Source organism: Tachyglossus aculeatus, chromosome 2 (genome assembly GCF_015852505.1).
Source record: "Tachyglossus aculeatus isolate mTacAcu1 chromosome 2, mTacAcu1.pri, whole genome shotgun sequence".
Taxonomy (NCBI): domain Eukaryota; kingdom Metazoa; phylum Chordata; class Mammalia; order Monotremata; family Tachyglossidae; genus Tachyglossus; species Tachyglossus aculeatus.
Window position 1 is genome coordinate 86,667,608 of NC_052067.1, and position 24,821 is coordinate 86,692,428.

Below are 24,821 nucleotides of genomic sequence, written 5' to 3' on the forward strand. Positions count from 1 at the left end.
CATTTCTGTTCTGCTGTTTAGCTAGGCTCTATGCCTGGATCTAAAAGTCATGATATGAGTATAAAATCCCATTATTTTTCCAATTACTCCATGAAAACCTATTAATACAGGCTGAAATAGTAATTCAATTTTCAATACCATAGTGCTTCAGACATCTAGAGATAGGAACTACCGACTTCAGAGCCCTTTTCTCCCCCAGAGTCTAGGAGCACTTTACATCTAATGGTGTGCTATGACCATGATCAGATGCATTTTACTAGTGAAGAAACTGAGGTTCAGAGAGCTTGCCCATCTTGCCTGATAACACTGCAAGGCAGTTGGGAGAGCTGGAAATAGAACCCACACCTCTCAGGCAATCCACAACCATGGCATTTGTTAGTGCTTACTGTATAACAAGCCCTGACTAAACACTGGGGCAGAGACAAGATGATTAGGAAGGACCCAGACTGTGTCCCTCATAGGACTCACAGTCTAAGTAGGAGGGAGAAAGGGTATTTGATCCCCATTTTACAGATGAGGAAACTGAGGTCCAGAGAAGTAATAATAATAATAATGGTATTTGTTAAGCACTTATTATGTGCAAAGCACTATTCTAAGCACTGGGGGAGATACAAGGAAATCAGGTTGTCCCATGTGGGGCTCACAGTCTTAATTTCCATTGGCACAAAGTAAGCGCTTAACAAGTACCATAATTATTATTCTGCTGCCAGGAACATTTTTCTATAATGTCACTCGACACATACGTCCCCACTCTTCAAAATAGCTGTTCATCCCTTTCTGCAAACACAAACTCCTGATCACAGGGTTCAAAGCACTCAGGCAGCTCCCTGCATCCTACTTATCCACTGTGCATATTGATATATACATATATACATATATATATTGACGGCTCTTTAAAGCACTCAATCACTTTGCCCCCTCCTACCTTAACTTGCTTCTCTCCTACTACAACCCAACCCGCACACTTTGCTCCTCAAATACCCACCTACTCACTGTACCTCAATCTCACCTATCTCGCCACCACCGAACTCTTGCCCATGTCCCTGCATCCGGCTAGGAACAACCTCCCCCATCTTATCTGACAGATAAGACTCTCCCACCTTCAAAGCTTTATTGAAGGCACATCTCCTCCAAGAGACCCTCCCTGACTAAGCTCTCATTTCCTCTTCTCCCACTGCCTTCAGCATTGCCCTTGCACTTGGAATTGCTCCCTTTATTCAACCCTCCCTCAGCTCCACAGCACTTATGCCCATATCCATCGTTTATTTATATTATTTGTATATACTTCTAGACTGCAAGCCCATTGTTGAGTAGGGACCGTCTCTATATGTTGCCAACTTGTACTTCCCAAGTGCTTAATACAGTGTTCTGCACACAGTAAGCGCTCAATAAATACAATTGAATGAATTTGTCTCCATCACTAGACTGTAAACTTATTGTGGGCAGGGAACCTGTCTACCAACTCTGATATATTGTACTCTCCCAAGCACATAGTACAGTGTTCTGCACAAGGTAAGTGCTCAATAAGTATGATTGATTGTTTTCTTCTCCCACTATACCCCAGTTTGGACATTATTCACTGTATCCTGCTCTCACCTTTCCCACCACTAATGTCCTTTTCATGCTTTCCCTCTTCCCTGGAATTCCCTCCTCTTTCATATCTTAACAATCTCAGTTCTTCTTATATTCAGATCCCTTCTGAAATCACATCTTCTCCAAGAAACCTTCCCATATTAATCTGTAATCCCCATGTTTTATATTCCTCAACTGCCATTTACAATCCCTTCTGTACCACCTAAGGACTTAAGTACTCACAATCCTCATTGTACTACATATATATAAATACCACTATAAATACATATATATATATATATATATATATATATATACCACTATTTTCTCCTGTTTTCAATATATTTAAGTCTCTGTTCCCCTCCTCTAGACTGTAAACTGCTTGAAGACAGTGAACAGGAATTCAAATTATATTGGACTTTCCCAAGGGCTTGGTAAAGTATTTGGCATACAACAGATGCTCAATAAATGCTTTTGCTTGCTTGCTTGCTTGCTTGATTGATTGATCAGCCAGTTCAGAAATCAATGGAGTAATGGATGCAAGAGTCATCCCCAAAATCTGTGAATTTTGCAAGGTTTTCCTGCAGCATAGTCTAGTGGAGAGAACACAGGCCTAGGAGTCAGCAGGACCTGGGTTCTACACCCTGCTCTGCCACTTGTCTGCTGTGTGACCTTTGGCAAGTCATTTGACTTCTCTGTGCCATAGTTACCTCACCAGTAAAATGGGGATTAATACCATGAGCCCCATGTGGGACATGGACTACGTCCAACTTGATTAAGTTGTATCACTCCCAGCAGATATTACATTGTCTGGAACATAATAAGTGCTTAACAAAAAAATTGCCTAGCTATTCTCCTAGACATCTTCCCCCTACCTGGGAGAAAACTTTGGCTCCCACAAACCCTGAAATTATTCCAGTCTTGACATCAGTATCCAAAAAGTATGCCCTAATCTGTGTCCCTCTACCACCCTGGAGAAGAGAAACAAATGGTATTACCTCAGAATTTAATTAAGCACCTTATAGAACTCTAAAAATAATTTAGGATTTTCTTCAGCTCTTGCTACTGCTGATTCATACACACCCCTGTTGACTTGCAATACATTGACTCTCTTACATTTTAACAATATGTCTCTCACATAGACACCCAAATGCACATTCCATATTCATAATGGTCATACTAATACGTTATTAGGATTCTTAAAATTTCTCAGAGTGCCTTAACTCACAAGCCCTACCTCTGAGATCACATTACAGCATGGGTTGCGATCTAAAAGTTGATGGAAGAGTATCAAATATGAGACACCCATTATCTACCCCAATGATGGAAAGTCTCGAATGACTGTAAATTTGTTATGGGCAGGGAACGTGTCCACTTATTCTCTCCCAAGCATTTACTACAGTGCTCTGCAAATAATAAGCACTCAATAAATATCATTGATTGATTGATGACTGGTCAAACATCAATGTTAACCCCTCACCCTAGAACCAAAGTCCAGAGAGCAAAGGCTCTGGAATTCAAAACTGGAACCACTGAGTAACCCAAAGCCTGGAATCAGGGAGCCCTTTAGAAGCCCGTAATGTATGACTGACAATGACCCAGATAATCCAAAAATCAAGCTGGCTCCTGGAATTGCAGTCCAACCCGCAGAGAAGAGACCATAAAAATATGGAGGAAATATTTTTCCTGGAGGCTTTTTAGGAGTCTTCAAAGCCATCTTTCCTGCAAGCCCTAGCCCTGGAGAAAGCAAACTGAAGAGATAAAATGATCACACAGTAAGCGTCAATAAATATGATTGACTGATTGATTAAGTGGAAGTGCCAATTAGTTAACTTGCAAGTAGATAAATGAATTTCTGATTTACAGAATGTGTTGTCTATACACCAGTTTTTATTGTGATCCATAAAAATTTCACTGTATTTCGAAGCTTACATTTTCACTTTGGTTTGTAACCTTAGACCCTGCCCTGATAATAAACAGTAGACTTAAACTAATATTTAGAGGTCATCAAAATCTGAAATGCAGGACTCCAATGAAGATTTTAATTAAATGAGACTCATCCCAAGTTAAATTCACCCATCCTTTACTCTTCTTCATCCAGAGGAAAACCAAGACTTTTGCAAAGCAAAATTTAAACCACATGGTGAAAGTCATTTCTTTATGACTTCCTTGACCTTTGGGGCAGGAAAACATGCCCTTTTAAAGATATTCTCCAATGAAGATCTAGGCACAATATCTCCTGGACATTTTTCAAATGTTTTAGGATTTCAAATGCTGCATTTGTGAAGTTTCCATTCTTTCAAGATGAATAACTTTACAGATTTTCTTTAAAGTTCACTGATGTTTCTTGATAAATGAAGCATCTAATCCAGGGCTCTGCACTCTTTAAAAGATCACCCAAGACTTGATGATGATAATGATGGTGATCAAATTCTGTGATTTTTTTTAATAGCTTCTCATCTCATTCAATACTTCTATTTGGGCTAGACGACAGTCTTCAGTTTCAAACCAGCATTTCCTTCTCAAAGACACATCTTAAATTACAGTACATTGATCTCACTTTACAGAAATATGGGAACACGAGGGGCTAATAAACTCAGCCTGCTGAGTCTATCTGTAAATATTATTTTAGCCTTATCATTGCCTGGGCAAATTTAAGATTGTGTACTTCACCAATTCATCTCTCTCTGCAGGGAAAATACCACAAGATCAACTTTTTTTTATCTATTTTGTCTTTGTTCCCACAGTGAAGATGTCTCATCCATCCTCCCGTAATGTCTCATAAGCAACAGCAAGAACATTCCTTTATAATTTCCTTTAAAAAAGAAACCACAAAAAAATGCAGTGTGGAGGACGTTGTGTGGGAAATTGGAATCCAGAGCAGTTCAAATCCTTTGTTGCAATCCCCCTTTGAAACTGTGGCAAGATGATATCTGTAGGTGTTGGATTTCCTTTGGATCTCTGGAGTTGAACATATAACCTATGGAAACTTTTAAGACCACTTCAATGTCATGAACATATGCCCTCCACTATAAATACTGAGCAAGAAACACTGGTTTACACCAACTGAACTGACATAAAGGAAGGAAAGGTTATTGTACTCACCAACCATAATTGAAGACTCACAGTGGTAATATCCATTGACTTGTTTCTCCTTTTGCATGGAGCAAAGGTCAATGCGATGCAGGGTTTCCTCTCCAAAATGATGACTTTCAAATGCTCTGTAGAACTCAGGGTTGATTTTTTTCATTCCCTTAAAATATATCAAAATAAAACCACAATAATCTGCAATTTCACTTGATGATCAGGTTTTTGTAGTTAAATTGCACTGTTTATTTTGATCAAACTAATTATGAATGTGATTATTGTTAGTTGGGAAACTCATGCCAATTTTTTTTTAAGTAATGAAATGGAACTGTTCATTCCTATTCAGAAAAATAAGTTCCTGTTACAGGGAGGCATGCTGATTTTCAAACCCTTCAAACTTCAGGAGCTCATCTATCTATCAAATTGAAATCCTGTGGCAGGTAAAATGCATGAATGTTTAGTGGTGGATATTCAGATTTCTCATTAAGAATAGCCAGAAGAATAAGAAAAAAAAATATGTACGACAATATGCTGAAGAAGAAACAAGGAAACAGATTGACATCACTTAATTTTTTTCGAGTTGAAGCTGCTTGAAGTGAGGGACAGTGTTTTTTTCTTCTGTCAAACGTTGCCCAATTCCCAGTACAAACATAGTAGGCACTTAGTAAATACTAGAGATTAAATGGATGAATGACTTCTATTTCACTGAGGTGCTTCTATCTCTACCCAAGTCTTCCCATTCCGGCATATGTAGTCTTAATGCAGTTGCCCATAAAATGATACTTAGGTTTATAAAGCTGTCATTAATATTTGAAGATGGTGCTACTGGTTGTGGAGATTTTAGTCACATGTGACAGTGTGGTTGAGAAAACATGCTTGTCCCTCACTATTTACAGGAAAATCTCCAAGAAACAATTTTAAATTTACCCCACTCACAATATGTGGAAAGATATATTTGTCCTTCACTTTCCAATTTTGCTGCCAATTGGCTAGTGATGGAAGCCAAGTTGTCACTCAAGGACCTGGATTTAACTCTAATCTGACAAATTTAGATAAACTGCAAATGAGGTTCTTTTGAGGGTTTTTTGTTATTTTTTTAATAGTATTTGTTAAGCACTTACTTTGTGCCAGGCCCTTTACTAAGCACTGCGGTAGATGATACCATCTAATCAGGTTGGACACAGTCCCTGTCCCACAGAGGGCTCACAGCCTTAATCCCCATTTTACAGACAAGGGAACTGAGGCACAAAGAAGTCGAGTGACTTCCCCAAGGTCACATAGTATACAAATGGCAGAGCCAGGATTAGAACCCAAGTCCTCTGACTCTTAGGCCTGTGCTCTTTCCATTAGGCTACACTGCTTTTAATCTTCATTAATATTTTTAAATTATAGATATGTTTCTCTTTGATGGTTTGTCAAGAGGTAGGCAATGAATCTCCCTCCTTCTGAGCCATGATTTAAATCTGAATGATAATTAATGATGACTTTCCAGAGACATGAAAATTTGTGGTCTCAGGCCAGCAGCTACTTGACAGGATGTCAAAAAAGATGAAAATAAACCACCAACTCCTTCTAAGAGGTCATTTTTCAATCAGGTTTGGAAACCCCAGCATGTTCATCGGAATAAGAACAAGTTTTCAGGGTTCCACTCATGTGCCTTTCATCAACACTGAATCCATTTAGAGAAAGGACAAACTTAGGATTCTTGTTAATGTGGCCTGAATTCACCAGGCTCTTTATTCATTTTAATCAATCTATCAATCAATTGTATTTATTGAGCGCTTTCTGGGTGCTGAGCAGTGCTTGAAAGAGTATAGTTATAACAGAGCTGGTAAACACATTCCGTGCCCACAATGAGCTTACAGTCTTTCACTTTTTGCAAGAAGTACTGAATATTTTAGAACCTTCTACAACATTTTTGTGTGTGTGTGTGTGTGTGTGTGCGCATGTGTTTGTGTGTGAGAGTGTGTATGTGCAAGTGAGTTTGAGGTGGGAGGGGAGCAGGGAATGCAGGAAGGGTATGCTTTTCTTTTTTGTTTAATGATGACCCACTAATGATGTAGTTTACCTACAGGTATTATGACTTTACTTGCAAACCCACCACTGACTTTCAACAAACCAAACCAAGAGTTTACATCATCTCTAGTAGCACCATTAAAAGACAATCTTGTTTTGTGATAGCACTTCTATTTTTCCAAAGAGATTTCACATCAGTTTATTTTTCCAAAGAGATTTCACATCAGTGAAGATCTCATTTTCTCCTCACAGCATCCTTCTCGGGAAGAGAAAGGTAGGCATTATTACCTCCATTTTATAATTGCTTGGGAGAAGCAGCATGGCCTAGTGGAGAGATCATGGTCTTGGGAGTCAGAAGAACCTGGATTCAAATGCTGGCTCTGCCACCTGTCTGCTGTGTGACCTTGAGTAAGTCACTTTAAGTGCTCTGTGCCTCAGTTACCTCAATCTGTAAAATGTTAATTAATACTGCGAGCCTCATATGGGACATGGCTGTGTCCAACCTGATTATCTTGTATCTTCCCCTATGCTTCGATAAGGGCCTGGTACATAATAAGCACTTAACAAATACACTTAATAAATAAATGAAGAATGTATAAAGAAATTCTGATTTATCAGCATCCTGGCTCTCAAAGCTGAGGAAAAAACAAAATTATTTTAAAGGCATTTGTTAAGTGCTCACTATGTGCCAGGCAATGTACTTAGCACTGGGGCAGACATACTACTAATAATAAAAATAATAATAATAATGTTGGTATTTGTTAAGCGCTTACTGTGTGCCAAGCAGAGTTCTAAGTTCTGGGGTAGATATAAGGTTGTCCCATGTGGGGCTCACAGTCTTCATCCCCATTTTACAGATGAGGTAACTGAGGCACAGAGAAGTTAAGTGACTTGCTCAAAGTCACACAGGTGACAAGTGGCAGAGCTGGGATTAGAACCCATGACCTCTGACTCCTAAGCCTGTGCTCTTTCCACTAAGCCACGCTGCTTCTCAGCAGCGTGCTTATCTTCTATAAGATAATCAAGTTGGACACAGTCCAACAGATGAAGGAAATGAGGCCAGAGAGGTTAAATGACTTGCCTAAGGTCACACAGTCGACATGTGGCAGAACCAATACTAGAACCCAGGTCCTCTGATTCGCAGGCCTGTTCTCTTTCCACTAAGCCACACTGCTTTTTTTGATGAATAGCAATAGGACCCTTTCCTCCTACCCAACCTCCACTGCCCTGTTTCGGCCCATTTTTCTCACCATGAATACTGTTTCCACCAATGAGAATCCTTTCCTCCCACACCCCTGTTCATCCACTCTACTTTGGAATAAGAGAGACTATAGGTTCAATAGATCATCTGCTTGCAAGATTTACAGAAACATTTCCTAAAGCAGGTCTAAATCAGTAAATTATCCAGATATTTTAGGTCTAAAAGCATGCACTGTTTTCAATTATCTTCTTTTGTTTTGTTTCCTGAAAAGGCAGATAACTGAAGCCAGTATGCAATTTTGGACCTGGTTTGCCCAGATAAGCTTCTAATATAAATCTTTCCTGAATTCAAAATGGCAAAGAGGTTTGTCTCTGAGAGAAAGATTTCAAATGTATTTTAATTTCTTTCAGAGAAATCACAGCCCCAAACCTGCCAGAAATTCACTGATATAAGATTTGCACAACAGACATACTTAATTACCTCTATTTCACTGGATGAGATTGGATGTTCCAGTGGTGTTTATTGAGTCTGGTCAACCCTAGACTATTAACCAGATATCTATGTATTATGAGAGGATAATTCTATCTCCAGAATACAATATGTCCTCAATCTGGACAATTAAGATCAAGAGTTATTTCTGAATTTCAACTATCCCTGCAAATGAGATCACAAGTATATTTCTGGTCCTACCAACATGCAGATCATTAACAGACGTAAACAAAATTACAGTCAGGATTCCAGGAGAAGTCATTTCCACTCCCTTAGTGATTTTGCTTTTATCTAATAAGGACCACAGTCTCAAGCATTTTTCTGATATCTGCCAAGGGGCTGCCAAGTTACACTCAGAGTGATGAATTACTTGTGTCCGTTGCAGATTCTGAGTATCTTTTATCGGAGATAATCAGGCAGCTCTAATGATGACTGATGACTTTTTCTGCCCAAGTTGAAAATCAAAATTAACTAATGAAAACATCTAGTGATTAATTCAAGGCTTTCATGGTTGGCTGGGCTCCGTATTCCTGGATCCCTGATTACATGTTCTGTTCTGGGTCCCAGACAATCAATCAGTAGAATTTACTGAGGTACCTACAGTATGCAGAGCACTGTGATTGGAGAAACACAATGGAATTAGTAAATATTATCCCTACCAGAGGAGGCAGACACCAAAATAGATTATAGGTAGGAGGAAGAAGAGAAAGGGAATATGGATGGACATGAGTTAACACTTAAGTAACAGGATATGGAAGATAGGTACTAAAGTCCTACTGGGTTTTTTATCTTTTTTAATGGTATATGTTAAGCACTCACTATGTTCTGGGCACTGTACTAAGCACTGGAGTAGATAGAAGATAATCAGGTTGGACACAGTCCATGTCTTTCATGGGGCTCCCAGTCTTAATCCCCATTTTACAGATGATGTAACGGAGGCACAGAGAAGTGAAGTTATTTACCCAAACAACAGGTAAGTGGCACAGCGAGAATTAGAACCCAGGTCCTTCTGACTCCCAGGCTCATGCTCAATCCAGTAGGCCACAATGCTTCTCAGCATGGCACAAAGGTGCTGGAGAGGTTTGTGAAACAGAGGTTCGGGAGAGAAAGTAGGAAATCAGAAATTAATTAAAACTGAATTGGGAATTATATTTTGGTGGAAAGGTGATTCCAGATGAGCTTTGAAGGCTGGGAGAGCTGTAGACTGTCAGGTTTGAAGAGAGGGAGGTGGTTCCAGGCAGGAGAGAGGGTTTGTGCAAGAAGTCAGGCAGTGAGAGTGATGAGAATGAGACACAGTAAGCGGCCTGGCTAGAGAGGAAAAGCGCATGACAACTGGGTTATAGCAAGAAGTAGGAGTGGACAAGTTGGGAGAAGACAGCTCATTCATGAGTTCCTTAAAGCCAGTGGTCTGGAGTGTCTGCCTGATACAGAGAAATTGGGTGGCCATTGAAGTTTTTGAGCTGTGGGAGACATGTCAGAAGGACATTTTAGAAGAATGATCCTGACAGTGTAGTTAAGTGTGGGACACAAGCAAAATTTTTGAAATCTTACAACTTTCTGTTCCCATCCAAGTCCTCCACTTTTCCCTCTCTACACTCCCACTCGGCTAATTTATTTGCCTAAATTCAGCTAGCACCTCTATGAAGATGATGATGACTATACTTGTAGAAGCAATCACTATGTGCCAAGCACTGTACAGAGAGCTGGGGTAGATACAAGATCATCAGATTGGACACAGAATTTCTCCCCTCCAACTTTCTGAGCCATTTTGAACCTTTCTCACATTCCTTCTCTCTCCATCTGTACACTGATCCTTGGGGACTTCAAGATCCATCTGGATGTTCCTGATGACTCTTCTGCTTCCCACTTACTCTCACTCTTCAACTCCAATGACCTCTTACTCCACCGACCTCCTATTCCACCCCACCTCACTCACTCACCAACTTCAACACACACTTGATTTCATCGTCTCTAGTCACTGTACAATCTCTACCCTCACCAACTCTGAAATCCCTCTACCCAAACACAGTCTCCTCACCTGCTCTGTTTTCCTTACACTCACCCATGGCAAATCTGTCCTGTTCCCCCACAGAAACTTCTGTTCTTTTGACCCCTGCCAATTTTCTCAACTCACTGTGCTCCATTAGGTCTGAATACCCAAACTACCTTCCCTTGATGACCACCTTAATGCCCTAAACACCACCCTCTCTGTTGAACTTATCACTCTCGCTCCCCTATCCTTTCCTGTCTCATACCACTAACCTATAGCCCTAGATCACCTCCACAGTCTGCCTCCTTCACTCCTGTGCACAAGCTGCAGAGCACTACTGGTAGAAATCCAGATATCAGGATGACCTTGTCCACCACAGTCAAGAAGAGATCACCTGCCTTCTCTCAAAATCCACCCCCTCCTCCTGCACCTCTGACCCCATCCTTTCACACCATACTGAAACACTTGGCTCCTCCCTTCTTCCCTCCCTGACCACCATCTTCAACTGTTAACTCTCCATTTCTTCCCCATTGCTCTCAAACATACTCATGCCTCCCCTATCCTAAAAAAACCCTCCCTTGACCTCATGGCTCCCTCCAGTTACCACCCCAGCTCCCTTCTAACATTCCTCTTCAAACTCCTTTAGCGAGTTTGTCTACACCCTCTGCCTCCACTTCATCTCCTCCAATTCTCTTCTTGACACCCTCCAATCTTACTTCTGCCCCCTTCACTCCACAGAAGCTGCCCTCTCAAAGGTCACCAATCATCTCCTTCTTGCCAAATCCAACAGCCTCTACTCTATACTAATCCTCCTCAGCCTCTCAACTAACTGCCGTCAACACTGCCAATCACCCCTCGCCCTAGAAATATTATCCAGCCTCAACTTCACTGACACGGCCCTCTCCTGGTTCTCCTCCTATCTCTCTGGCTATTCATTCTCAGACTCTTTCATGGGCTCCTCCTCTGTCTCCTATCCCCTAACTGTGGGAGTCCTTCAAGGCTCAGTTCTGGGTCCCTTTCTATTCTCCACCTCCACCCACTTGTTTGGACAACTCATTTGCTTCCATGGCTTCAACTACCATCTCTGTGAGGATGATTCCCAAATCTACAACTCCAGCTCTGATCTCTCTTCTTTTTTCCTGTCTTTCGTTTTCTCCTTCCTTCAGGACATCTCTACTTAACGTGCAAAAGAGAACTCTTCATCTCACCCAAACCCTGTCCTCCCCCTGACTTTACCATCACTTAAGACTGACCCACCATCCTCCCTATCTCACAAGCCCACTACCTTGGCATGATCCTTGACTCATCTCTCTCATTCTACCCATATATTCAGTCTGTCACTAAATCCTGTCAGTTCAACCTTCACAACCTGACTAAAATACGCCTTTCCCTCTCCATCCAAACTGTTATCATGTTAAATCCAAGCTCTTATCTTATCCTGTCCTGATTCCTGTATCAGAGCTGCAAGGCTGTCCATCACCTCGCCCCCTCCTACCTCACCTGCCTTCTCTACTTCTACAGCCCAGCCCGCACCTTCCGCTCCTCTGCCACTAAACTCCTCACCGTGCCTCGTTCCCGCCTGTCCCACCGTCGACCCCCGGCCCATGTCATCCCCTGGCCTGGAACGCCCTCCCTCCGCAAATCCGCCAAGCTAGCTCTCTTCCTCCCTTCAAGGCCCTACTGAGAGCTCACCTCCTCCAGGAGGCCTTCCCAGACTGAGCCCCCTCCTTCCTCTCCCCCTCGCCCCCCTTCTCCATCCCCCCGTCTTACCTCCTTCCCTTCCCCACAGCACCTGTATATATGTATATATGTATATATGTTTATACATATTTATTACTCTATTTATTTATTTATTTTACTTGTACATATCTATTCTATTTATTTTATTTTGTTAATATGTTTGGTTTTGTTCTCTATCTCCCCCTTCTAGACTGTGAGCCCACTGTTGGGTAGGGACTGTCTCTATATGTTGCCAACTTGTACTTCCCAAGCACTTAGTACAGTGCTCTGCACACAGTAAGCGCTCAATAAATACGATTGATTGATTGATTAGTCATAATTTACTTTATTCATTTATATTAATGTCTTTCTCCCCCTCTAGATATAAACTCATTGTGGGCAAGGAATACTACTACCGACTCTGCTATTTCATACTCTCCCAAGTGCTTAGTACAGTGCTCTGCACACAGTAAGTGTTCAATAAATACAACTTGACTGATCCATTCCACCCAAACACATTTTCTCTCAAACCTCCTATCTGCAGCTTTTCATTCATGGATTATAGCACCCTAGGCTTCCCTCCCCCTTATCAAAGATTAATGATAATTGCTGTTATTATTATAAGTTATAAGAATGTTATTTTTATTATGGCATTTTTAAGTACTTAAATTTCCTGGAAACATTTCTTGAAACTAAAATGGCTATATTATGTACACAAAATAAAATTCCAGCCTATAAATTGGCCGTGAGCTGCCTTATGATGGTAACAGCTGATCAATGCCAGCAGCTAGAAGGTGATGTATTCTCAGCCTTAAATGTATTTAGGATTATGTTAAAATGACACTTTCCCCTCTAGAAAACATGAACTCAATTATCTTCTATGTATAAATTATTTCCTGGGAGTAAAATAAGGCGTTAGGAAGTTACATCAATTCTTTCAGCTCTCAGGTGCAATTTGATATGTAGTAGCATTAATGATATTTGTTATGATATTTGTTAAGAGCTTACTATATGCCAAGCAGTGCACTAAGCACTGGGATAGATACTGTGCCTTAGTGGAAAGAGCACGGGCCTGGGAGTGAGAGAATGTGGGTTCTAATCCAGGCTCTGTTGCTTGTCTGCTGTGTGACCTTGGGCAAACCAGTTAACTTCTCTGTACCTCAATTATCTCATCTGTAAAATGGGGATGAAGACTGTGAGTCCCACGTGGGACAACCTGATTACCCTGTATCTACTCAGTGCTTAGAACAGTGTTTGATACATAGTTAGGCTTAACAAATACAATAATTATTATTATTATTATTATCAGGTCAAACACAGTTCATGTCCCACATGGGTTTCACAGCCTTAATCCGCATTTTACAGATGAGGTAACTGAGGCACAGAGAAGCTAAATGATTTGTCCAAGGTCACACAGCAGACAAGTGGTGGAGCCAGGATAAGGACCTAGGACCTTCTGACTAAATTTAACAGTGTATTGAATGTTTCCCAAATGGCTGAAAATGTATAATAATAATAATAATAATGTTAGCATTTATTAAGTGCTTACTATGTGCAAAGCACTGTTCTAAGCACTGGGGAGGTTAACAAGGTGATCAGGTTGTTCCACGGGGGGCTCACAGTCTTCATCCCCATTTTACAGATGAGGTAACTGAGGCACAGAAAAGTTAAGTGACTTGCCCAAAGTCACACAGCTGATAAGTGGTGGAGCGGCATTTGAACCCATGACCTCTGACTCCAAAGCCTGGGCTCTTGCCACTGAGCCACACTGCTTATCATGAAGCACCTAGATTACTACTAATGCTAGTAACTGCGCTTTGGACAGATGTTAAGCACTTACTGTGTGCCAAGCATTCTGCTAAGGATAATCACACAATTCTGTTACAGGACAATCAGATGAGACACAGTCCCTTTCCCACCCGAATGGGGATCACAGTCTATGGGGGAGAGAGACATAGGTGTTTCATCCCCATTTTACAGATGAGCAAGTTGAGGCACAGAGAAGTTAAATGATTTGCCCAAGGTCACACAGCAGGCAGGTGGGGTTTAACATCTGTGTATAGCACAATTTCTAGCACTAGTAGTAAGCTAGGTGCCTGGCATGGGGACATTTTCAGCCATTTGGAAAACATTTATTGCATTGCTAAATGTAGTCAGAAGGGCCTGGGTTCTAATCCCGGCTCTGCCACTTGTCTGCTGTGTGACCTTGGGTAAGTCACTTTACTTCTCTGGCCCTCAGCTACCTAATCTGTAAAACAGGGATAAAGATTGTGAGCCCCACGTGGAACAAGGACTGGGTCCAGTCTGATTAGCTTGAATCTATCCCAGTGCTTGGTACAGTGCCTGACACATAGTAAACCCTTAAGAAATAATATTGTTTTTTTAAAAAGGGTAGGGCGGAGAATGCAGGCCAATTTACCATTAATCTAGGGCAATCCAATGTATTATACTGCTGGATCTCACATCTTGGAAAATTTTTCCATTCTAAATGGGTAGCTATGTAGTGCTCTGGCATACAAAGAAAGCTTCTTACCAAATCCAATGGCTCCTAATCTATCCTAATCCTCCTTGACCTCTCAGCTGCCTTCAACACTGTGGACCACCCCTTCTCCTCAACACGCTATTCAACCTTGGCTTCACAGACTCCATCCTCTTCTGGTTCTCCTCTTATCTCTCCGGCCGCTCATTCTCAGTCTCCTTTGCGGGCTCCTCCTCCCCCTCCCATCCCCTTACTGTAGGGGTTCCTCAAGGATCAGTTCTTGGTCCCTTTCTGTTCTCTATCTACACTCACTCCCTTGGTGAACTCATTCGCTCCCATGGCATCAACTATCATCTCTACGCTGATGACACCCAAATCTACATCTCCGCCTCTGCTCTCTCTCCCTCCCTCCAGGCTCGTGTCTCCTCCTGCCATCAGGACATCTCCATCTGGATGTCTGCCCACCATCTAAAACTCAGTATGTCCAAGACTGAACTCCTGATCTTCCCTCCCAAACCCTGTCCTCTCCCTGACTTTCCCTTCACTGTAGACGGCACTACCATCCTTCCCATCTCACAAGCCTGCAACCTTGGTGTCATCCTCGACTCCACTCTCTCATTCATCCCACACATCAAATCCGTCACCAAAACCTGCCGGTCTCACCTCCACAATACTGCCAAGATCTGCCCTTTCCTCTCCACCCAAACTGCCACCTTGCTGGTTCAATCTCTCATCCTATCCAGACTGGATAACTGCATCAGCCTGCTCTCTGATCTCCCATCCTCCTGTCTCTCCCTGCTTCAGTTTATACTTCTCTCTGCTGCCCAGATTATCTTTGTATAGAAATGCTCTGTGCATGTTACTCCCCTCCTAAAAAATCTCCAGTGGTTCCCTGTCAACCTACGAATCAAGCAAAAACTCCTTCAAGGCTCACCTCACCCCCTCCTACCTCACCTCCCTTCTTTCCTTCTACAGCCCAGCCCTCACCCTCCACTCCTCTGCTGCTAACCTCCTCACTGTGCCTCATTCTCGCCTGCCCCACCGTCGACCCCTGGCCCACGTCCTTCCCCTGGCCTGGAATGCCCTCCCACCACACATCCGCCAAGCTAGCTCTCTTCCTCCCTTCAAAGCCCTAGTGAGAGCTCACCTCCTCCAGGAGGCCTTCCCAGACTGAGCCCGCGTTTTCCTCTCCTCCTCCCCATCCCCCCCACCCTAGCTCTTTCCCGTTCCCACAGCACCTGTATATATTTGTACAGATTCATTACTCTATTTATTTTACTTGTACATATTTACTATTCTATTCATTTTGTTAATGATGTGCCTATAGCTATAATTCTATTTGTTCTGACGATTTTGACACCTGTCTACATGTTTTGTTTTGTTGTCTGTCTCCCCATTCTAGACTGTGAGCCCGTTGTTGGGTAGGGACTGTCTCTATATGTTGCCGACTTGTACTTCCCAAGCGCTTAGTACAGTGCTCTGCACACAGTAAGCGCTCAATAAATATGATTGAATGAATGAATGAAAAGAAGCCTAAAAGTTCTCAGGAGCCATGCTCCAGTTAGAGTGTAAAACCCATGTGAGATAGGGAATGTACCTGACATGATTATCTTCTCTTTCCCCCAGCATTTACTACGGTGCTTGGCATAGAGCAAGTGCTTAACAAACATCACAATTCTTAGTATTATTAGGATCAATTGTTAAATAAGATTCCTTAGAGGAAAGAGATCACCTTTCAGGATTGCATCTGGAGAGTTTCCAGTACTCTTATGATAAGAGTCTCTACTATGAGAGGGAGAGTGTAGCAGAGGCATACCCATTCCACTCCGAGTTTGGGCTGTAGCTAGCGAGTGGAAGGCCATCTACTACAGGTCAAAAACTTACCTGTGCTGGGTAGTAGCGGCATGGGAGAAAGTCAAGGGTGGAGACTCAAGTTTACTGCGCGGAAGAAGACAATGGTAAACCACTTCCGCATTTTTACCAAGGAAACTTTATGGTTACACTACCAGAACAATTGCAGATGGAGGTGGGGCATTCTGGGAGAGATGTGTCCATGGAGTCACTATGGGTCAGAGATGAATTGGCAGCACAGGATAAGACAAAAGGAAAGAAGAGGCAGAGTCACACTGGAACCCAAAACAGCAGGGTTTGTTTTTTATGGGATTTCTTAGTTAACCCCCTCAAGTCCAATTGCCCTTGAAGATTTTTTTTGATGGAATTTGTTAAGTGCTTACTAAGTGCCTGGCACAATACTAAGGACTGGGGTAGATACAAGTTAATCAGGTTGGACACAGTCCATGACCCACATGGGGCTCACAGTCCTAATCCCCATTTTGCAGTTGAAATAATAGAGGTACAGTAAAGTTAAGTGACTTGACAGAGGTCACACAGAAGGCAAGTGGTAGAACTGGGATTTAGATTGGGAGATATAGCTGGGATATAAAGCAAAGCAATCAGCTGAGATCTTGGAAAGAAAGTGAGAGGGTGGAAAGGGACATGGAGACAGAAATAACAAAGTTTAAAAAGAGGAAGCAGAGGTGAGATTAATTTGGCCTACTGGATGATCTGGCTAGTGGATGATCTCCACTAGCTGCTTAGTTGAAGAATGAATATACCCAAGATGAGTGTTGAGAAAAGAACTGTAAATTACATCTGGGGTTGACCAAGGACATTTCAAGGAAAGTAAGGGAGGGGTGCTACATGAAGGAGAGGATAGGGTTTCCCCTAGGTTAGGGATCATCTAGGAGAGGGATTTAAGTAGTTGTGTTAGAGTAATTACTCTTGTACCACATCATTTCATATTATTAAGTGGAACAAGCAGTTCTCAAACTCTGGATTGTCCCACAGCTGGAGAGAAAGGCTTAAGATTTCTCCTAAATCAAAGCCTGAGAGTCATATTTGTTAAGCAAATACTACATGTCAAGCACTGGGGTAGATACAACAATTAGAGAAGCAGCGTGGCTCAGTGGAAAGAGCACGGGCTTGGGAGTCAGAGGTTGTGGGTTCTAACCCCAGCTCCGCCACATGTCTGCTGTGTGACCTTGGGCAAGTCACTTAAATTCTCTGAGCCCTCAGTTACCTCATCTGTAAAATGGGGATAAAGACTGTGAGCCCCACGTGGGACAACCTGATCACCTTGTATCCCCCCCAGCACTTAGAACAGTGCTTCGCACATAGTAAGCATTTAACAAATGCCATCATTATTATACAACATAATAAGATCAAACACAATCTCTGTCCCGCTACTACCACTAATGATAATAATAAGAATAACAATAATAATAATGATGATAATAAAAACTGTGGTATTATTAAGTGCTTACTATGTGCCAAGCACTGTACTAAGCACTTGGGTAGATATGAAATAAGCAGGTCCCACATGGGGCTCACTGTCTAAGTAGGAGGAGGAACGGGTATTTAATCCCTATTCTGCAGATGGAACTGAGGCACAGGCTTGCCTAAGGTCAAAATCTTTGAGGAAGATGGTCCTTCCACTCTAGGGACTGTGTGGTCAAGAGCAGTGATTTTGCCTCTTTGACAGAGTCCTGCTCCTCCTCTTCCCTAGGCTACTTTTAGAATGCTGAATGTCCCCACTAAACATCCTCTGTCCAGGTGCTGATGCTCTAAAATTAGGTCCAGGGAGAGAAAAACTCAGGCAGAGCAAGGGTTGTGCACTTGGGCAGGTGGGAAGAAACAACGACATTAAAGAGTAAAATGGTACTCTTGCCACACCAGCGACTTCTACTCTTATCCCATCCACTACAGTGTAAGCTCCTTGTGGGCAGGAATCATGCCTACCAACTCTGCTCTATGTACTCTCTGACGCACTTAGTACACAGCTCCAGTAAGCACTCAAGAACTACCACTCATTGATCGATTGATCAACTGGGCAGTGGTGGGAGTGTTCAGACTTAGCAAGAAAGGGGGAGAATGGGTGTAGGATCAGACAATGACTTTATCAGGCACCTCCTTCTCCCATTCCCAACTCCACACTGACTCCCAGTTTAAAAGACTTCCATGTATTTAGTCTGATCTGGAGAGAAGTCAGAGTCACTGGAACCCCATTAGCCTTTCCCATTTGGCCAACGCTTTTCGATTCTTACGTGAAGGGTAACACTAACTCCATGGATGCGAACCACATATTCCTTCAACTCTGCACATTATTTTACACAGTGCCTCACCTTATTGTGTTTCTCACCACACGAAGTTTACTCCTCTCAGAATAGGAAATACATCAAAACTTCCTAGGGGAATATTTACCCAGAAGAATAATAAAATGCATAATGCAGGGGCTAGCAGTGTGTCTCTCTTATCCATTCCCCCAAACGTGTTAGAGGATTTTAAAACACACTATCAGTCATCAGAGTACTCTGGGAAATCAGAAGCCTGGCAGATGGGTTCTGGCTTAGGGTCCATCCACTGATATTAAATTAGACAATGCCATCAGAGAATGTGGATGAGGACTTAAAGTCATCCAGTAATTTTCTCACACACTACTCTTAATAAATTTAAAAAAAGATTTTTATTCCTTACGTCAAGGAGTTTTTTTTATAAAAATTGTACCTTTTAAACACTTACTATGTAATAGATACTTCACTAAATGCTGGGGTAGATACAAGATAATCAGGTAGGACATGGTTCCTTGTCCCACATGGGGCTCACTGTCTTATTCCCCATTTTACAAATGAGGTACCTCAGGCACAGAGAAGTGAAGTGACTTATCCAAGGTCTCACAGCAGACAAGTGGTGGAATTGGGATTAGAACCCAGGTACTCCGACGCACAGGCCTGTGATCTTTCCACTAGGGCACACAGCTTTTTGTGATGTGTTTCTGCTATTGTGTTGTGGTACTGAATTATTCATCAGAGTTAAGACTCTTCCATAGCCAAGATTTACTTTCAGTTAGAGAGTATCTGAAAGAATCTCTTTAGTTTTTTCATTGAGATCCATGGTTTTTGACCCTCCAGTTAATGCAAGAAAGTGATCCTGTGATTTTAACTATAATGAAAACATCTCATTTTCCCTCCATTTCTTTTTCTTTCTCAGTGGCAAAATGATCAGAAGGACTTTCTACATTCCACAGCAAAAATTCCATATTTTTGGTTACATGGATCGCTTGTTACAGCTCAGCAAGAATCAGGCTAAGTAGAAGTTCAGGGCCTGACCAGCCTTACGTTTTCTTCCTCGACATGCTCGGGCTCAATGAAAGCCTCAGCAGGAATTGTTTCAGAGAAGCAGCATGGTGTTGTGGAGAGAGCACGGGCCTGGGAATCAGAAGTCATGGGTTCTAATCCTGGCTCTGCCACTTGTCTGCTGTGTGACTTTGGGTAAGTCACTCAACTTCTCTGGGCCCCAATCACCTCATCTGTAAAATGGAGATTGAGACCATGAGCCCCAAATGGGACAGAGACTGTGTCCAATCCTATTTGTTTGTATCCATCCCAGAGCTTGATACGGTACCCGGCACATAGTAAGCACTTAACAAATGCTGCAATTATTATTATTATCATTATTATTATTATTTCACCTTCTGGAATGAACTAAACTCCCCACCTTAAATTGCTGCTTTGAATCCTGAACATCAAAGCTCTTATGCTGCCGAGTCAAAATTGTTTCCATCTCATCAGAGGGCATTTTGCATCAGTTCTTATTCCACAGCACTCGGGGTAATGAGAAGCAAACTCTCCTGCTGTAGCCACAGATTATTTTCTGTATCCAGTTAGGCTGTTTTCATCCAAGAGGGTCTTCCTCCAACATAAATGGGACTGGAGGTTCTGAGTGCTGGGAGCTTCTTATGTACCAGATGGGCCCTCCACCCACCCTCTGGTCCTGAACTAACTGGTTTGGCTCCAGTCCACTTCAGTTCAATCTAAGTGAATGCCCAAATGCTCAAGGCGTGCTGACCCTCCAGCCCTGACTGGACTATGCCCAGTGGACAGAATGGATTTCCACGGGTCCTGGGCCAATGGCTAAAGTTTCTAAGATGAGTGACGTGTTGTGGGACATCACTAAGGGGTGGGGCTCAGAGTGGGTTGGAGGAGTTGCTGCTCCTTACGCCATTCCTCTGGAAAAACACTAAAAGCGTGGGTTATTCCACCAGCAAAGCTAACGCCGGTGTGCCTCTGGTGACTTTGGACAAGTCACTTAACTTCTCTGTGCCTCAAGTTACCTCATCTGTAAAATGGGGATTAAGACTGTGAGCCCCCCGTGGGACAACCTGATCACCTTGTAACCTCCCCAGTGCTTAGAACAGTGCTTTGCACATAGTAAGCGCTTAATAAATGCTATCATTAATTAATTAATTAATTGCTCCAGTCCTGCTTATCTCTTAGTCAATCTTATTTATTGAGTGCTTACAGTGAACAGAGCACTGTACTGAGCACTTGGGAGAATACAATGCAACAGTAGAACAGACACATTCCCTGCCCACAATAAGCTTACAGTCCAGAGACTGCCTAGGTGGCTCTTTGCAGGGGCCTAGTGGACAGAGCATGGGCCTGGGAGTAAGAAGGACCTGGGTTATAATCCCAGTTCTGCCACTTGTCTGCTGTGTGACCTTAGGCAAGTCACTTAACTTCTCTGGGCCTCAGTTACCTCATCTATATAGTGAGGATTAAGACTTGGAGCCCCATGTGGGACAGGGCTGTGACCAACCCAATTTCCTTGTATCCACACCAGCACTTAATACAGTGCCTGACACATAGTAAGTGCTTAACAATCACCATTATCATCATCATCATCAATCGTATTTACTGAGCGCTTACTGTGTGCAGAGCACTGTACTAAACGCTTGGGAAGTACAAGTTGGCAACATATAGTACAAGTTGGCAACAAATTAGTATAATTATTTTTCCAATCGCCCCTCTTTCTATCAGTGGGTTCCTCTTAGGTCAGCCATGAGTACTCCTCTCCCTACTCCAAAGCAATTCCCCAGGGAGGAGTGTCCTGCTGCTAAGAATGGTACCACTCACAGTCTCAGCTGTGGGCCCAACCAGAGAGCCACTGAGGAAGGAGAGGCAAAGGCATCCTCTTCTCCTGCAGTTACACCGTAGTTCCCATCTCCCTGCTGCAGGCTCCCGAGCTCCTTAAGCTCACAAGTAGTGGTAGCAAAAGCATGTTACTGAGTGCCCTCTAGGAGCAATGCACTGCACTAATCAACCAATCATATTAATTGAGCACTTCATGAATGCAGAGCACTGTACTAAGTGCTTGGGAGTGTATAAAATAAAAGAGTTGGTAGACACATTCCCTGCCCACAGTGAGCTTACACTCTAGAGGGGGAGACAAATATTAAATTAAATATAATTTAAATATAAATAAGTTATTTAAATACAAATATAATTAAATTAATTACAGATATGGACATAAGTGCTGTGGGGCTCAGGGAGGAGTGAAAAAGGGAGCAAATTAGGGTAATGCAGAAGGGAATAGGAGAAGAGGAAATGAGGGCTTAGTTATGGAAGGCCTCTTGAAGGAAATGTGCCTTCAGTAAGGCTTTGAAGGTGGGGAGAGTGATTGTCTTTCAGATTTGAAAAGGGAGGGCCTTCCAGGCCAGAGGTAGGACAAGGGGTTGACTGCGAGATAGATGAGATCGAGGTATAGTGAGAAGGAAAGCTACAACAGAAAGAAGAGACATAGTCCCTGCTCACAAGGAACTTAGACTATTCATGAGGAAACTCAAAAGAGTTTCACATGCTTTTCAAGTTTTTTTTTTGAGGGGGGGCATATCTTTTTTCTTGGCATTTGTTAAGTACTTACTATGTGCCAGACACTGTTCTAAGCACTGGGGTAGATTCAAAGTAATTCATTCAGTCATTCAATCATACTTTTTGAGCACGTACTGTGTGCACAGTACTGTATTAAGCAATTGGGAGAGTCACATCCCCCGCCCACAATGGGCTTACAGTCTAATAATAATAATAATAACAATAATGTTGGCATTTGTTAAGCGCTCACTATGTGCAAAGCAGTGTTCTAGCGCTGGGGGGGATACATGGTGATCAGATTGTCTCACATGGGGCTCACAGTCATTCATTCATTCATTCATTCAATCGTATTTATTGAGTGCTTACTGTGTGCAGAGCACTGTAGTAAGCGCTTGGGAAGTACAAGTTGGCAACATATAGAGACGGTCCCTACCCAACAGCGGGCTCACAGTCTAAAAGGGGGAGACAGACAACAAAACAAAACATATTAACAAAATAAAATAAATAGAATAAATATGTTCAAATAAAATAGAGTAATACATACACACAAACATATATACATATATACAGGTGCTGTGGGAAGGGTAAGGAGGTAAGGCCGGTGGAGTGGGAAGGGGAAGAAGGGGGAGCGGAAGGAGGGGGCTCAGTCTGGTAAGGCCTAATCCCTATTTTACAGATGAGGTAACTGAGGCTCAGAGAAGCTAAGTGACTTGCCCAAGATCACACAGCAGACATGTGGCAGAGCTGGGATTCGAACCCATGACCTCTGACTCCAAAGGGTGTGCTCTTTCCACTGAGCCAGTGGGGGAGACAGACATCAATGTAAATAAATACAATTACAGATATATACCTAAGTGCTGTGGGGCTGGAAGGGGGAATGAGCAAAGGCAGTAAGTCAGGGAGACACAGAAGGGAATGAGAGACGATTTGGGTTGGACACAGTCCATGTCCCACATGGGGCTCACAGTCTTAATCCTGATTTTATAGATGAGAGAACTGAGGCCCAGAGAAGTGAAGAGACAAGCCCAAGGTCACACAGCATACAAGTGGTGGAGTCAGAATTAGAACCCAGGTCCTTCTGACTCCCAGGGCTGTGCTCTATCCACTAGGCCATGCTGCTTCTGTTTGCCAGCATTGCCCATTATGGATCTTCAAGCCAGTGAATCTTGCACAAACACCTTCAGGATTTCTGATGTCAAGATAGATATTTCACTTTTTTAAAAAAAGAATGCCTGGCAGGTTTGGATTCACCAGATTCGGATTTGCGGATTTTACATCCTGCTTACTGTGAATCCGTCCCGATTTTTGTTTCAGCAGAGCAGATTCCATACCAGGAGCAGACAATAATAACTGTGGTATTTCTAGACTTTAAGCTTCTAGTGGTCAGGAAATGTGTCTATCTTACTTTCCATATGGATTCTACAAAGACAGAAGATTAGAAACCAACCCCCATTGGGGCTCAAGAAGTGATGAGCTTTTTAAGAAACTGTAGCAGCAGAGAAACCACTTCAACCATCAAGAACCAAAAACTTGTAACCTGAATCAACAGTGGTGTTTATTGAGTGCTTACAATATGAAGAGCACCGCACTAAGTGCTTGGGAGAGTACAACAGAGTTAGTATACATTTATTCAATCTTATTTATTGAGTGCTTACTGTGTGCAGAGCACTGTACTAAGCGCTTGGGAAGTACAAGTCGGCAACATACAGAAATGGTCCCTACCCAACAGGGGGCTCACAGTCTAGCAGGGGGAGACAGAGAACAAAACAAAATATATTAACAAAATAAAATATATAGAATAGATATGTACATGTTCCCTAATGAATGAAAGGCAATCCATTTGCAATTTCCCTTAGCAAAAAGAGAGAGCAAGGATATGATGGGAACTCTTCCTACCAATTTCTATTTTTCAGAGAAACTCTGGTTTGTCTAAACTCCTTTAATGAAAGGCAGGGTGGTCTAATGGAAAGATTCCATCACTGACAGTCAGAGCATCTAGGGTCTAGTTCCACCTAGTCATTTCTTCCTGGGATCTCTGACAAGTCACTTTAACCTCTTTGCTTCAGTTTCCTCATCTTGTATGATAACAGTACTTTGTCTCCCTACCTCACAATGATATTGTGAGGCTACAATTTGATTGATGGGAAAGTGCATTTTACAAAAATGTATTACAGACAGTCGAGGTATTACTACAAGCAAAGACATTCCTTGGAAACAATGCAATAGTTTGTCTCCTTCCTGATGTACTTTGGTTAATCACTTTTTGTCTTTCAACAAAAAAAAATCTATTTTTATCAGTCAACTGCTGTTAAATTTTGTATGCTTGAACCTGCATGCAGGTCAAAAGTCTGTCTCTGTTCTCCCCAGATACCAAACAGTTTTTTCTGTGATGGAAGTTGATAAATGTTGTTCTGATATATGCACCAAATACATCATGCAAAGTCAAATGGAAACAAATCCTTGTAGCTCTTGAAATATCAAGCTTCAAAGATATACTTTGCTTAGCTATCTTTCCTTACAGAATGAACACTCCCATTTTTGCATCATCTTGCACCCACAAGT

The 24,821-nt window shown here is 42.3% G+C and overlaps 1 protein-coding gene across 2 annotated transcripts in view; it reads right to left on the reverse strand.

Moving 5' to 3' along the window:
• The window catches only part of AKAP7 (A-kinase anchoring protein 7), a 148,969-nt gene that overhangs the window by 69,382 nt on the left and 54,766 nt on the right, over positions 1–24,821 (reverse strand). For both annotated transcript variants that reach the window (XM_038770910.1, XM_038770919.1), the window contains one exon: positions 4,678–4,825. In XM_038770910.1, coding sequence (XP_038626838.1) covers positions 4,678–4,825 — 148 coding nt within the window. The remainder of the gene's footprint in view (positions 1–4,677; positions 4,826–24,821) is intronic.